At 41.1% G+C, this 12,337-nt stretch overlaps 1 protein-coding gene across 10 annotated transcripts in view; it reads left to right on the top strand.

The window, feature by feature from the left end:
- KIDINS220 (kinase D interacting substrate 220) overlaps positions 1-11,551 on the top strand; it is an 89,716-nt gene extending 78,165 nt beyond the window's left edge. For 9 of the 10 annotated variants that reach the window (XM_065928557.1, XM_065928555.1, XM_065928553.1 and 6 more), the window contains 4 exons: positions 109-237; positions 4,674-4,772; positions 6,277-6,510; positions 8,857-11,551. In XM_065928557.1, coding sequence (XP_065784629.1) covers positions 109-237; positions 4,674-4,772; positions 6,277-6,510; positions 8,857-10,119 — 1,725 coding nt within the window. In that variant the 3' untranslated portion in view covers positions 10,120-11,551. Of the gene's footprint in view, positions 1-108; positions 238-4,673; positions 4,773-6,276; positions 6,511-8,381; positions 8,435-8,856 lie in introns of all 10 variants that reach the window. The other variant, XM_065928558.1, reaches the window with a different exon arrangement.
- Positions 11,552-12,337: the final 786 nt, after the last annotated feature.

Below are 12,337 nucleotides of genomic sequence, written 5' to 3'. Positions count from 1 at the left end.
GAAAATGTATCTTTAATTGAAGTACTTTATAGTGTAACTTCATAAGTGTTTCTCTGTCACATGACATTAAATGCTGTTTATACATGTGTTTTCCCACGACTTACCTAGGGATCAGGCCCAGCCTCAGGTACAGTGCCACTGAATTCAATGAACGTGGATGCGGTTTGTGAGAAACTGAAACAAATCGAAGGGCTGGACCAGAGCATGCTGCCTCAGTACTGTGCAACCATCAAAAAGGTGACCTGCACTTTTACCTGCTCACTCGAGGGCGCGGGAGGCGGGCTCTGTGGACAGGGAGCATTTTCTATTTAGGCTATCAAAGATGAGTTCTCTGCTGAGATGGGAAAGCTCAGGTGGAAATAGGTTTCTTACTATTTGTATCTTAAAATTGCCCTTTCATGCCTTAGTTTAGAGATAGATAAAAGAAAGTGCTGTGTTACAGTGCTACTTCACAATAATCTCATGTAAGTCAAAAGTGCTTTGATGAGAACTATTGATTGAAAGCTCTATAGGATTTCACATTAAGGTTGACAACTACTTATATTTCTAGTAGGCAGCATAGAACATTTGAAAGCCTTTTCTTTTATGTTACACTTTCTTTCATTGTAATATTTGTGATTTAACAATTATCCAAGTAAACCATGCTTGCTTCATTTCCCTCTAATTCTCACTTTCTTGTCTTAGAGGACTCTGATCATGTCCCATTTGATACTACCTCTGAGTTTTGGGTTTGCAAGGCTGACACACTTGAGGTTCTTTTCTTCCTAGATCTTTTCTTGCAGTTCCAGTAACTACCATGAACCTGAGATTTCAAGGTGTCTTCCCATGTACAGGGCTAACTGAGCCCCAGTTTTAATAGGTATTTCCACTAAGTTATGCTTTTTCTATCAGAGATTCAGTGACGTAGGACATTAACAACAGCCTCTAGTATTTATATACTTTAAAGAATAGCATCTAAAAAGTTAATTATGAACATATATACTATCTTACTGCCCCAAGAGAATGCACTGGTCATGGCAAACACCCTCTTCTAACAAAACGAGTGATGACTCTACACATGGACATCACCAGATGGTCAACACTGAATCAGATTGATTATATTCTTTGCAACCAAAGATGGAGAAGCTCTATACAGTCAGAAGAAACAAGACCAGGAGCTGACTGTGGCTCAGATAATGAACTCCTTATTATAAAATTCAGATTTAATTAAATTGAAGGAAGTAGGGAAAACCACTAGACCATTCAGGTACGACCTAAATCAAATCCCTTACAATTATACAGTAGAAGTGAGAAATAGATTTAAGGGATTAGATCTGATAGAGTGCCTGAGGAACTATGGATGGAGGTTCGTGACATTGTACAGGAGGCAGTGATCAAGACCATCCTCAAAAACAAATGCAAAAAGCCAAAATGGTTGTCTGAGGAGGCCTTACAAATAGCTGACAAAAGAAGAGGCGCTAAAGGCAAAGGATAAAAGGAAAGATATATCCATCTGAATACAGTGTTCCAAAGAATAGCAAGGAGAGATAAGAAAGCCTTCCTCAGTGATCAATGCAAAGAAATAGAGGAAAACTATAGAATTGGAAAGACGAGATCTCTTCAAGAAAATGAGAGACAACAAGGGAACATTTCATACAAATAATGGGCACAATAAAGGACAGAAATGGTATAGACCTAACAGAAGCAGAAGATGCTAAGAAGAGGTGGCAAGAATACACAGAAGAACTACACAAGAAACATCTTTATGACCCAGATAACCACGATGGTGTGATCACTCACCTAGAGCCAGACATCCTGGAATGTGAAGTCAAGTGGGCCTTAGGAAGCATCACTACGAACAAAGCTAGTGGAGGTGATGGAATTCCAGCCGAGCTATTTCAGATCCTAAAAGATGATGCTGTGAAAGTGCTGCACTCAATATGCCAGCAAATTTGGAAAACTCAGCAGTGGCCACAGGTCTGGAAAAGGTCAGCTTTTATCCCAATCCCAAAGAAAGGCAATGGCAAAGAATGCTCAAACTACCACTCAATTGCCATCATCTCACAACACTAGCAAAGTAATGCTCAAAATTTTCCAAGCCAGGCTTCAACAGTACGTGAACCGTGAACTTCTATATGCTCAAGCTGGATTTAGAAAAGGCAGAGAACCAGAAATCAAGTTACCAACATCTGTTGGATCATTGAAAAAGCAAGAGAGTTCCAGAAAAACATCTATTTCTGCTTTATTGACTATGCCAGCCTGTGACTGTGTGGACTTGAACAAACTGTGGAAAATTCTTAAAGAGATGGGAATACCAGACCACCTTACCTGTCTCCTGTGAAACCTGTATACAGGTCAAGCAGCAACAGTTAGAACTAGACATGGAACAAAAAACTGGTTGCAAATTGGGAAAGGAGTGCGTCAAGGCTGTATATTGTCACCCTGCTTATTTAACTTACATGCAGAGTACATTATGTGAAATGCCAGGCTGGATGAAGCACAAGTTGGAATCAAGATTACTGGGAGAAATATCAGTAACCTTAGATACACAGATGATACCACCCTTGTGGCAGAAGGCAAAGAGGAACTAAAGAGCCTTGATGAAAGTGAAAGAGGAGAGTAAAAAAAGCTGGCTTAAAACTCAACATTTAAAAATGAAGATTATGGCATCTGGTCCCATCTCTTCCTCGCAAATAAATGGGGAAACAATGGAAACAGCGAGAGACTTTCTTTCCTTGGCCTCCAAAATCACTGCAGACGGTGATTGCAGCCATGAAATTAAAAGACACTTGCTCCTTGGAAGAAAAGCTATGATCAACCTAGACAGCATGTTAAAAAGCAGAGACATTACTTTGAGGACAAAGGTCCATCTAGTCAAAGCTGTGGTTTTTCTAGTAGTCACGTATGATGTGAGAGTCATGTATGGATGTGAGAGAAAGAAAGCTGAGGGCTAAAGAATTGACACTTTTGAACTGTGGTGTTGGAGAAGACTCTTGAGAGTCCCTTGGACAGCAAAGAGATCGAACCAGTCCATCCTAAGGAGATCAGTCCTGAATAGTCATTGGGAGGACTGATGTTGAAGCTGAAGCTCCAATGCTTTGGCCACCTGATGCAAAGAACTGACTCATTGGAAAAAACCCTGATGCTGGAAAAGATTGAAGGCAGGAGAAGAAGGGGACAACAGAGGATGAAATGGTTAGGTGGCATCACTGACTTGATGGACATGAGTTTGAGCAAGCTCTGGGAGTTGGTGATGGACAGGGAAGCCTGGAGTGCTGCAGTCCATGAGGTCCCAAAGAGTTGGAGACAACGGAGCGATTGAACTGACTGATACTATCTTACTAATCATAGCCTACATTTGGTCAGAAATGCTCAGATAGCACTGGTTTTCTCACAAATCTAGTTATTTCCCATTTGCGAAAGTGTCCAGCACTGCCTTTCCAAGCTACAAACCTCACTCTCTCCTCTAGGCAGCTTGATTAGAGTCAGGAAAGGGTGAGGCCTCCACAAATCCTTTGTGGGGATTTTATTTCCCTCAGGACAGTGGTTTTCTCCCTGCTCAGCTTTTTGCTACCAGGCCATCATTGGTTTCTTAAGAACTGCTAACCTCCTTGCACTTTCACAGAGGACCCCTGCCATAGGCTTGCTCTGTACAGTCTTTTCTTCAGAATTAATTTGGAAACTGGGCATTCTATTGACTTTAAACACAGGTAACTCATACTTTTACCACAGTTAATAAAGTCAGGTTTTGTATTTTTGTAAAATAAGTAAACTGTTTATTAATCAAGAAAATTATGTCATTCCTCATCAGAGACCCAGTGGTGATAAGATCGTTTTTTGTGCATTTAGTAGACTGGGAAACTTGTGGTGGACATTTATGGTGGCTGAGGTTATCTGGTGTAGTTGATGAACATGTTTGTCAGTGCTTACTTTATTTAGAAGTAAATGAAGGCTTACCAGGGCTTCCCTGGTAGGTCAGCTGGTAAAGAATCCATCTGCAATGCAGGAGACCCCAGTTCGATTGCTGGGTTGGGAAGATCCACTGGAGAAGGGATAGGTTACCTATTCCAGTGTTCTTGGGCTTCCCTGGTGGCTCAGCTGGTAAAGAATCCACCTGTAATGCGGGAGACCTGGGTTCAATCCCTGGGTTGAGAAGGTCCCCTGGAGAAGAGAAAGGCTACCCACTCCAGTATTCTGGCCTAGAGAATTACATGGGGTCCATGGAATTCCTTGGTATAGTCCATAGACTATAGTCCATGGGGTCGCAAAGAGTCGGACACAACTGAGTGACTTTCACTTTTACTTCATTTAGAACTTTGTCAGTGAGCGACCAGCATGCTGACGGACATCTGTGTCCCCTCCCAGCAGCTTGCCTTTGTGCTCAGATTTTATAGGATCAGAGGAGAAAAGTTAGCAGTTTTGTTATTGCACATGGCAGGGAAGGTAGTTTCGGAAATAATTGGGGTTAGCTCTGAGGTTGATCCTTGTGATTTATTTTACTTGAGCGCCTGAAACGCTTGGGAAAGTATGGAGTGACTTATGTTGTTCAAATTCTGCTTGTTTACTAATTATTACGTGGGATGATAACCTTCTTTAGGTCAGTGAATTCTAGTCTCTAATATAAATGTGCTTTTTAATCACCGGAAATTCAGAATTTCTCACATTTTGTTTATCTTGTGTTTGTTTTTATTCAGGCGAACATAAATGGCCGTGTGTTGGCTCAGTGTAACATTGATGAACTGAAGAAGGAAATGAATATGAATTTTGGAGACTGGCATCTTTTTAGAAGCACAGTAAGATATATTTAATACTTGTAGATTTACCACATTTTATAAAAGAAGTGCCAGTAAGTACTGGTCTAAACTGCTATTTTCCTATATTTTTAAAAAACATTTAAGAATGACATTTTACAGTTGTGTGTAGGGCTCTTGTGTGTCCTGTTATGTAGAGTATATACAGCAGCACTTAGCAATATTTACTTTTGGTCATTTCACTTGGAAATATGGGAGAGGGGCCACTTGCCAATTCTCCATGCTTTCATTGACCAAGACACTCTCCTTGACCTCATTCAGTCAGGCTTCTGTAACCCTCTAGGCCTTGACCTTGGTATCTGTTCTCGTTGGGTCTACGTTGCCGAGTTGTAGCCAGAATTCTGTTAAGTCAGTTTAGAAAGAACCTCACCCTTAATGTCTGATCACCTTCGATATCTGATCAAATTCCTTATCCCCCCTGCCCCCCACCCCTGGTGATGTGCTAGAGCCCTGGCCTGCCTCCAGTGTAAATCCTGTCAAGATGGTTCGGCCAGAAAACACCCCTCCCTGCCCGGTACTCCTGAGGCTTTCTCTTTGTATCTTCCCATCCACTGACCCCCTCACTCGTGGGCTATAAATGCCCATGTGTTCATGCTGCTTTTGGAATTGAGCCCAGTTCTGTCCTGAGGTCTCCTTGTCCCACTGCAGTAGCTCCTACTGCTTTAGCTGCCGTTCAGCTCTGCTGCACTGACACGCTCCAGTCGTGCTTCATCTTAATGTTATGTCACACTAGTAACGCAGTGGCCAAATTAGAGTGTACTGCACGTATGATGATTGTTGTCATTCTAGTCATCCTTTAGTATCTGGTGGGGGAGTGGTTCTGGGGTCCCTGTGATTCCAAAGTCTTTGTATGCACAAGTCTTTTCTATAAAATGGCATGGTATTTTCACACTACACACATCCTCTTGTATACTTTAAATAAACTACAGATTACTTACAATACCTCATACAGTGTAAATGCTGTGCAAATAGTTTTCAGTGCATGGCAAATTCAAGTGTTGATTTTTGGAACTTTATGAAATCTTTTTTTCTGAATATTTTCAATCTGTGATTGGTTGATTCTGCAAATGCAAAACCACTGGATTCCGAGGGCCAGTTGTACTACCTTTAGTACAGATGATCCTTGAACAATTTGGAGGTTAATCCACTGACAACTTGGAGTCAGCCGTTTATATCCAGGGCTTCTCCACATCCGTGGATTCAGGCAGCCTTGGACCACGTAGTAAAAACTGCCATCTCCACTATCAAAAAACATCTGCAAGTACGCGGACCTGCACAGTTCACACCTGTGTCATTCAAGGGTCAGTTGTATTGTTAATATGAAAGATAAGCAGATATAGGACAAATTTATTTGAAATTCACTTACAGGAAGTTTGCTTTCTCATTTCCATCATAGTAACTTTGTGTTTAATTTTTAAAATAATTTCTAAAGCTTCTAAAATGTGATTTGTCCGCGTGGATATTGATGACTTTGTTTACTGTTAAGATATTAGAAATGCGAAATGCCGAAAACCAGGTGGTCCCTGAAGACCCGCGTTTACTGAGTGAAAACAGCAGCTCTGTTCCTCACGGTGAACCTGCTCGTCGCTCTGCACATAGCGAGCTGCCCCACACCGAGCTCTCCAGTCAGGCTCCCTACACCCTGAACTTCAGTTTTGAAGAGCTGAACACGCTTGGCCTGGACGAAGGGGCTCCTCGCCACAGCAACCTAAGTTGGCAGGTATTTACTGGGATGCCATTATTTACATGAGCCAAAGAGGAAGGACGGGGTTGAATTAGCCGGGAATCTGTTGGTGCATTCAGATAGTCATTTAGAAACTCTTCAGTGAGTCCCCAGGTGAACAGGGTAGAGGGAGGCGGCCCTGTTCTCCAGGAGCTGTGTTCTTCTGGAGAGGACAGTCAACAAAACAGAGACAATAACATTATTTCTGAAGATAAGAATTGTGAAAACAGTAAAACAGAGTAATGGCATTGAGGTAGATAGGAACTGGGCTCTCTAGGTGGTTAGCTGAATTCATCCTTCACTTGCTATTTTCTTGTTCAATTCAGTAAGCACTGGCTTAAGATACATCTTCACAGATATTCATTTCCTTTTTATTATCTGATGTTAGACATGGAGGGGCTCTTTCTTTGGATGTTCTTAGAAGAGGGAGGACAGGCAAGGATCAGGATTAAAAACAAAACTGAGAGAACGTGAGAAGGAGAAAGGGGAGGACAAGAAGAAAAAACACTAGGAAAAGATCAGAGCAGGGCACAGAACAGAGGGAAGACAAGCAAGGGAGGAAAAACAGGAAGTAGTTACAAGGAACTCTATGGAAAGGGAACTGTATTTAGAAAAAGCAGTGCCTTATTAGGCCTGCTGTTTGTAAGGATGTTGTGTTTGGTTTGGTTGTAAAAATATTTTGTTGTTGTTACCTTTTCTTACCTACTATAAATCTTATTTCTTTAAGTTGGGAAAGCATTTTATTACTGTGCATTAACTAAGATAAAAATTTCTATATTTTTCAGTAAATTAAGTCCACACTTGACCCTTTTATGTCTCTGTTTGAACAACAGCGATCCCTTTATTTTCCCTGGAATTTCTTTGAACATTTCCTGAGAAATCCTCATCCTCCATACTTGGTGTTCCTGCCATGCCCTGGCAGCTCTCCCAGCCTCCCTTCAGTACTGCCACTCTCAAACTTATTTCAAATCTTAGAACCCTTTTACACTCTTAAAAATTATTGAAGGACCCCTAAAGAGCTTTTGTTTATGTAAGTTTTATCTTTCAGTATTTGCCATATTAGAAATAAAAACTGAGAAACTTAAAAGTAAACCAAGTATCTTTTAAACTAATGTAAACCAACATAGATGATACTTTTATGAAAAATGACTATTTTTTTAGAACAAAGCATATTTACTGAAAATGATAATTGTGTTACCAATCTTTCATGCCTGGCTTAATAGTAGTCAGCTAGATTCCCTTAGCTGCTTTGGCATTCAGTCTCTTGGGAGGTCATACATGAGGGAACCTCTGGGGACTCCACTGTGCATTATTGTTAGAATGCAAGTGGAAAGGCAAAGGTCATCTTCATATGCTTACGAAAACAGTTTGGCCCTTGTGGATCCCGGGGAGGGGTACAGAACTGTACTCGGCGTGAGGGAGCGGCCTTGTCCGCTCAGTGCTCGCTGTGTCTCAGGGAAGCTTCTTGGAGCTGGGTTAGTTCCCACCTATGCAAGGAAGACTCTGCCTTATTTCTGCTTTGTTTCAGCCTTGGCTCTTTCCTTTCTCAAACTTCCTTGATTCTTTTCTCTCCATTTCCTTCCTTTTTCCCCCAATCTTTACCTCTTACTCCTTATGTATTACCTTCTCTGGGATATAAAGCAATTCTCATCCTAAAACTTCACATTGGAGATCAAACGTCTAAAACTATTTTATTTCTCTGTTTACTTGGACTTGACTGTTGACCTCATGGCTTCCATTTCTATTCATTTGGATCCAATATTCATCTTCTCCATTGCACTCTATACTTTTGCTCTAAAATTTTTTGTTTTTGTTTTTTTTTTTTGCATTTTGAGTACATTTACTCTCTCTGAATTGGAATTTGACAGAAACTTCATGTTGTGCAAGTTGAGAAAGGTTCTTTTTAACATACGTTGAAGATGTGAGTATTTTGTTTTTGAGATCCTATCTTAACTGTCATTTTCTTTCTCTTTTCTAAGAGGCACTTTTATATTTTATCAATGAAGGTGACTTTTGCCTTAAATAAATTTAAAAGTTTGAAATTATAAAAACAAGTCCTAAGGTGGTTAATATAACCTTAAGTTATACTTTTAAATATTAACAGTAAACTAATTTTATTAAAATTTATATAAAGCTTTCTAATAACACTAAAATTACTCATAAGTTCACAGCTTTGTTAAACTGTGTTATACAGAATTCTTTTAAAAGAATTTCGTATTTTTAACGACTTTAACAATTCTTACTGTCCATATATATATATTTCCTAAGCTCATGTTTATTTTGCCTTTTTTTGGTTTGTTTGAATTCTTAAATTATTATTATTATTTTTTTTTGTCTTCACAGTCACAAACTCGCAGAACCCCAAGTCTTTCCAGTCTCACTTCCCAGGATTCCAGTATTGAAATTTCAAAGCTTACTGATAAGGTGCAGGCTGAGTATAGAGACGCTTATAGAGAGTACATTGCTCAGATGTCTCAGTTAGAAGGGGGTACAGGTTCCACAACCATGAGTGGCAGGTCTTCTCCACACAGCACGTATTACATGGGTCAGAGTTCATCCGGGGGTTCCATTCACTCTAGTCTAGAACCCGAGAAAGGGAAGGATAGTGAACCAAAGCAAGATGATACACGGAAGTCATTTCTGATGAAGAGGGGAGATGTTATAGATTATTCCTCATCAGGAGTTTCCACCAATGATGCCTCACCCCTGGATCCTATTACTGAAGAAGATGAAAAATCCGATCAGTCAGGCAGTAAGCTTCTCCCAGGCAAGAAGTCCTCAGAAAGGTCAAGTCTCTTCCAGACAGACCTGAAGCTGAAGGGAGGTGGACTGCGCTATCAGAAACTCCCGAGTGATGAAGACGAGTCCGGGACAGAAGAGTCAGACAACACTCCGCTGCTCAAAGACGACAAAGACAAGAAAGCTGAAGGGAAATCAGAGAGAGCGTTGAAGTCTCCAGAGCATAGTGCAGAGCCCATTCGAACCTTCATCAAGGCCAAAGAGTACTTGTCAGATGCCCTCCTTGACAAAAAGGACTCCTCTGACTCGGGAGTGAGGTCCAGTGAGAGCTCGCCCAACCACTCCCTTCACAACGAGGCGGCGGATGACTCCCAGCTTGAAAAGGCCAACCTCATAGAGCTTGAAGATGACCCCCACAGCGGAAGACGGGGAGTCCCGCACAGCCTGAGTGGCCTGCCAGATCCCCTCGTAGCCCGGATGTCCATTTGCTCTGAGGACAAGAAGAGCCCTTCCGAATGCAGCTTGATAGCCAGCAGCCCCGAGGAAAACTGGCCAGCATGCCACAAAGCCTACAACCTGAATCGCACCCCCAGCACCATGACCCTAAACAACAACAGTGCCCCAGCTAACAGAGCCAACCAGAATTCCGATGAGACGGAGGGGCTGAGGGAGATGCCCCAAGTCCTCCTGAGGTCAGGCTCCAGTTCCCACTCCACCGCTCTGCAGAATGAGAACCTGAAGAGCATGGCGCACAAGCGAGGCCAGCGTTCGAGCTACACGAGGCTCTCAAAGGACTCTTCAGAGCTCCATGCAGTAGCCTCCTCTGATAGCACAGGCTTTGGAGAAGAAAGAGAGAGCATTCTTTAAGAAGAACAAGCACAAGTAGAATAGTATTACTGTGCCACTGTGACAGGACTGACCTGAGTTTTTAGTGACTCCATCTGTGCATGTTATTTTTGTCCATTTCACTCACAAAACCTTCACGGATGAGACGATCTTGGGTAAAAGAGACAAAGCAGAGGGAAGTATGAGAAAGCCTGGCTCATCCATCAGCCCCATTGTCTTTGTACTTAGAAGTATAAAATCCCACTATTGTTATGACACCTTTCATCGGCATACAGCTGCAAGACAAGATCTGAGTGTACAGATAGGTCAGAGAGTTTATTAAATATAAACTGAATTTGCCAACAGAAGTAACAAGCTGGAGATTCCTTTTGAGGAACATTCATTCACTAAATATTTGAGGGAAGACATGATGCTGAGTGAACCAGAAGCACATTTTGCTCTTAAGGGGTGATAAGTCATGGAATAGCCTCTAGAGACTAAAAGTTAATGCTCTGTAAGTTGAGAACTGTGTTCTGTATAACAGATTGCTTATCAAAGAGTTTAAAAATTGTAAGTAGAAAATATAAAGAGGGCTTTAAAAGTTGATAAAAGAGTGAGTCAACAGTGTCCAGAGTAGAGCCCCAGAAACTGGGCCCTTGTGAGCTGCTAGTAGGTTGGCCGTGGGGCGGGGGGCATCACCTCCCTATGACCTAGATGCCCTTCTTTCTAAATCAGCAGACCTGTATTTAAATCAGCATGTGAATTCTGGGGGAGGATCATAAGAAATACTTCTAGAAAAAAGTTTAAAGACATGTAACAAAGCAAGGGTAAAAAGATGACTCTCGTGTGACTTTTCATTTACTGATAGTGGAGTTAAGAGAATGGTCCTATTGAAGTGTGGTGTGGACTGGAGATGCCCCCTGCCATCATGTGTTGACATCTTTTTGGCCTTTTTAACATAACGTATCCATGTAGCACAGTAATCTTCTGTCACAAATAGGATTGTAGATGTTGAGATCCTAGATGAGCAGTTACCTAAATGTGGTGTTACATTTTTGACATTTTCCACTTAACCGGATTTTTATTGACATGCTGAATGGTTTATTTCACCAGTTGTTGCATTAAAAAGTTGCCTCTTGTGGGTTTCGTTGCATTGCTGTTTGAGTGTAATCTAACATTTCCATGAAGCGTTTATTTTGCATGACCTTAACAAATGTTTTAATCAATTAAAAAAGAAGGCAGAATGTTGTTGACGTTCTGTGTTGAAATGTTAACATTTTAGTATTTATAGTGTTTATTAGTTTGCAATATTGTGTAATCAGCAGTTACTTCAGGGGCAATATTTTGTTCCTTTTCAGGTGAGTAGATACAGCTTAATATCATTGTAGTGTATTCTTTATTCTGTTTGTGAAGTTAATACAAGAGTATTAAGTGTACAAATAGATTTAGAACACAATAAAAAAATTGCATGCTATTCTGAGTCATGAATTTTTATTCACTGCAGTGATGATTCACATTTTGATTAAAAATAAAAAAGTAATTTGTGTGTTTGTTTTGTCAGAGGTCTAAAGTTCGTTGAAGACGTTCAGGTTCACGTAGCAGTCACGCAGCTGGCAGGAGTGTCCTGAGTGACTCTCCCTGGTCTTTTGGAGTGCATGGCTGTTAGGTCCAGCGTCTGAATGGTGCTTTTGTGAAGCATAGCGCCCAAGCTCAGCTCTGTACTGTGCGTTTCTGTAACCACAAGAAGTGGGTTTTCCAGATCCTGGGAGGATGTCAGTTTAATTTGTTGCATGAGCATCCTGGAAAAATTTGCTTTTTCACAGTGCTTTGGGAAATTGACAAACCAGATGTGTTATTGAGTTGCACCATCATCTCTTCGAGTGTGTGTGTGTGTGTGTGTATCTATTTATAACCTGTAGCCCAGCCTGACTCTCACATATGCAAAACTTTGCTGTAAACTGGGTGAAAAATGACAGAAAAGAATCAGTGCTCTAAATTTGCCAGTCCCTTAAGAGTCTGCCTCAGTTAGCGTCTTGCCATGTTTTGTAAATTGTTTTACCTTTACTTTAAGCCACAGATAGTTTTGTTCACATAGCTAATGTTAAGGCAGATTCATTGACCACAGACGTGTGGGGTGGTACCTGTGAGAATGGCCTTTCTGTCGGAGAGACTGGAAAAGAACTGATATTCTCTCAGTTGATACAGCTTCCATGATGCTGGGTGTTTAAGGATCAGCTCTCAAATTTGGGGAAACTTAAAA

This window comes from Muntiacus reevesi, chromosome 3 (genome assembly GCF_963930625.1).
Source record: "Muntiacus reevesi chromosome 3, mMunRee1.1, whole genome shotgun sequence".
Classification (NCBI taxonomy): domain Eukaryota; kingdom Metazoa; phylum Chordata; class Mammalia; order Artiodactyla; family Cervidae; genus Muntiacus; species Muntiacus reevesi.
The sequence above is the reverse complement of the archived record's forward strand: the minus strand, read 5'-3'. Positions and strand labels throughout refer to the sequence as shown.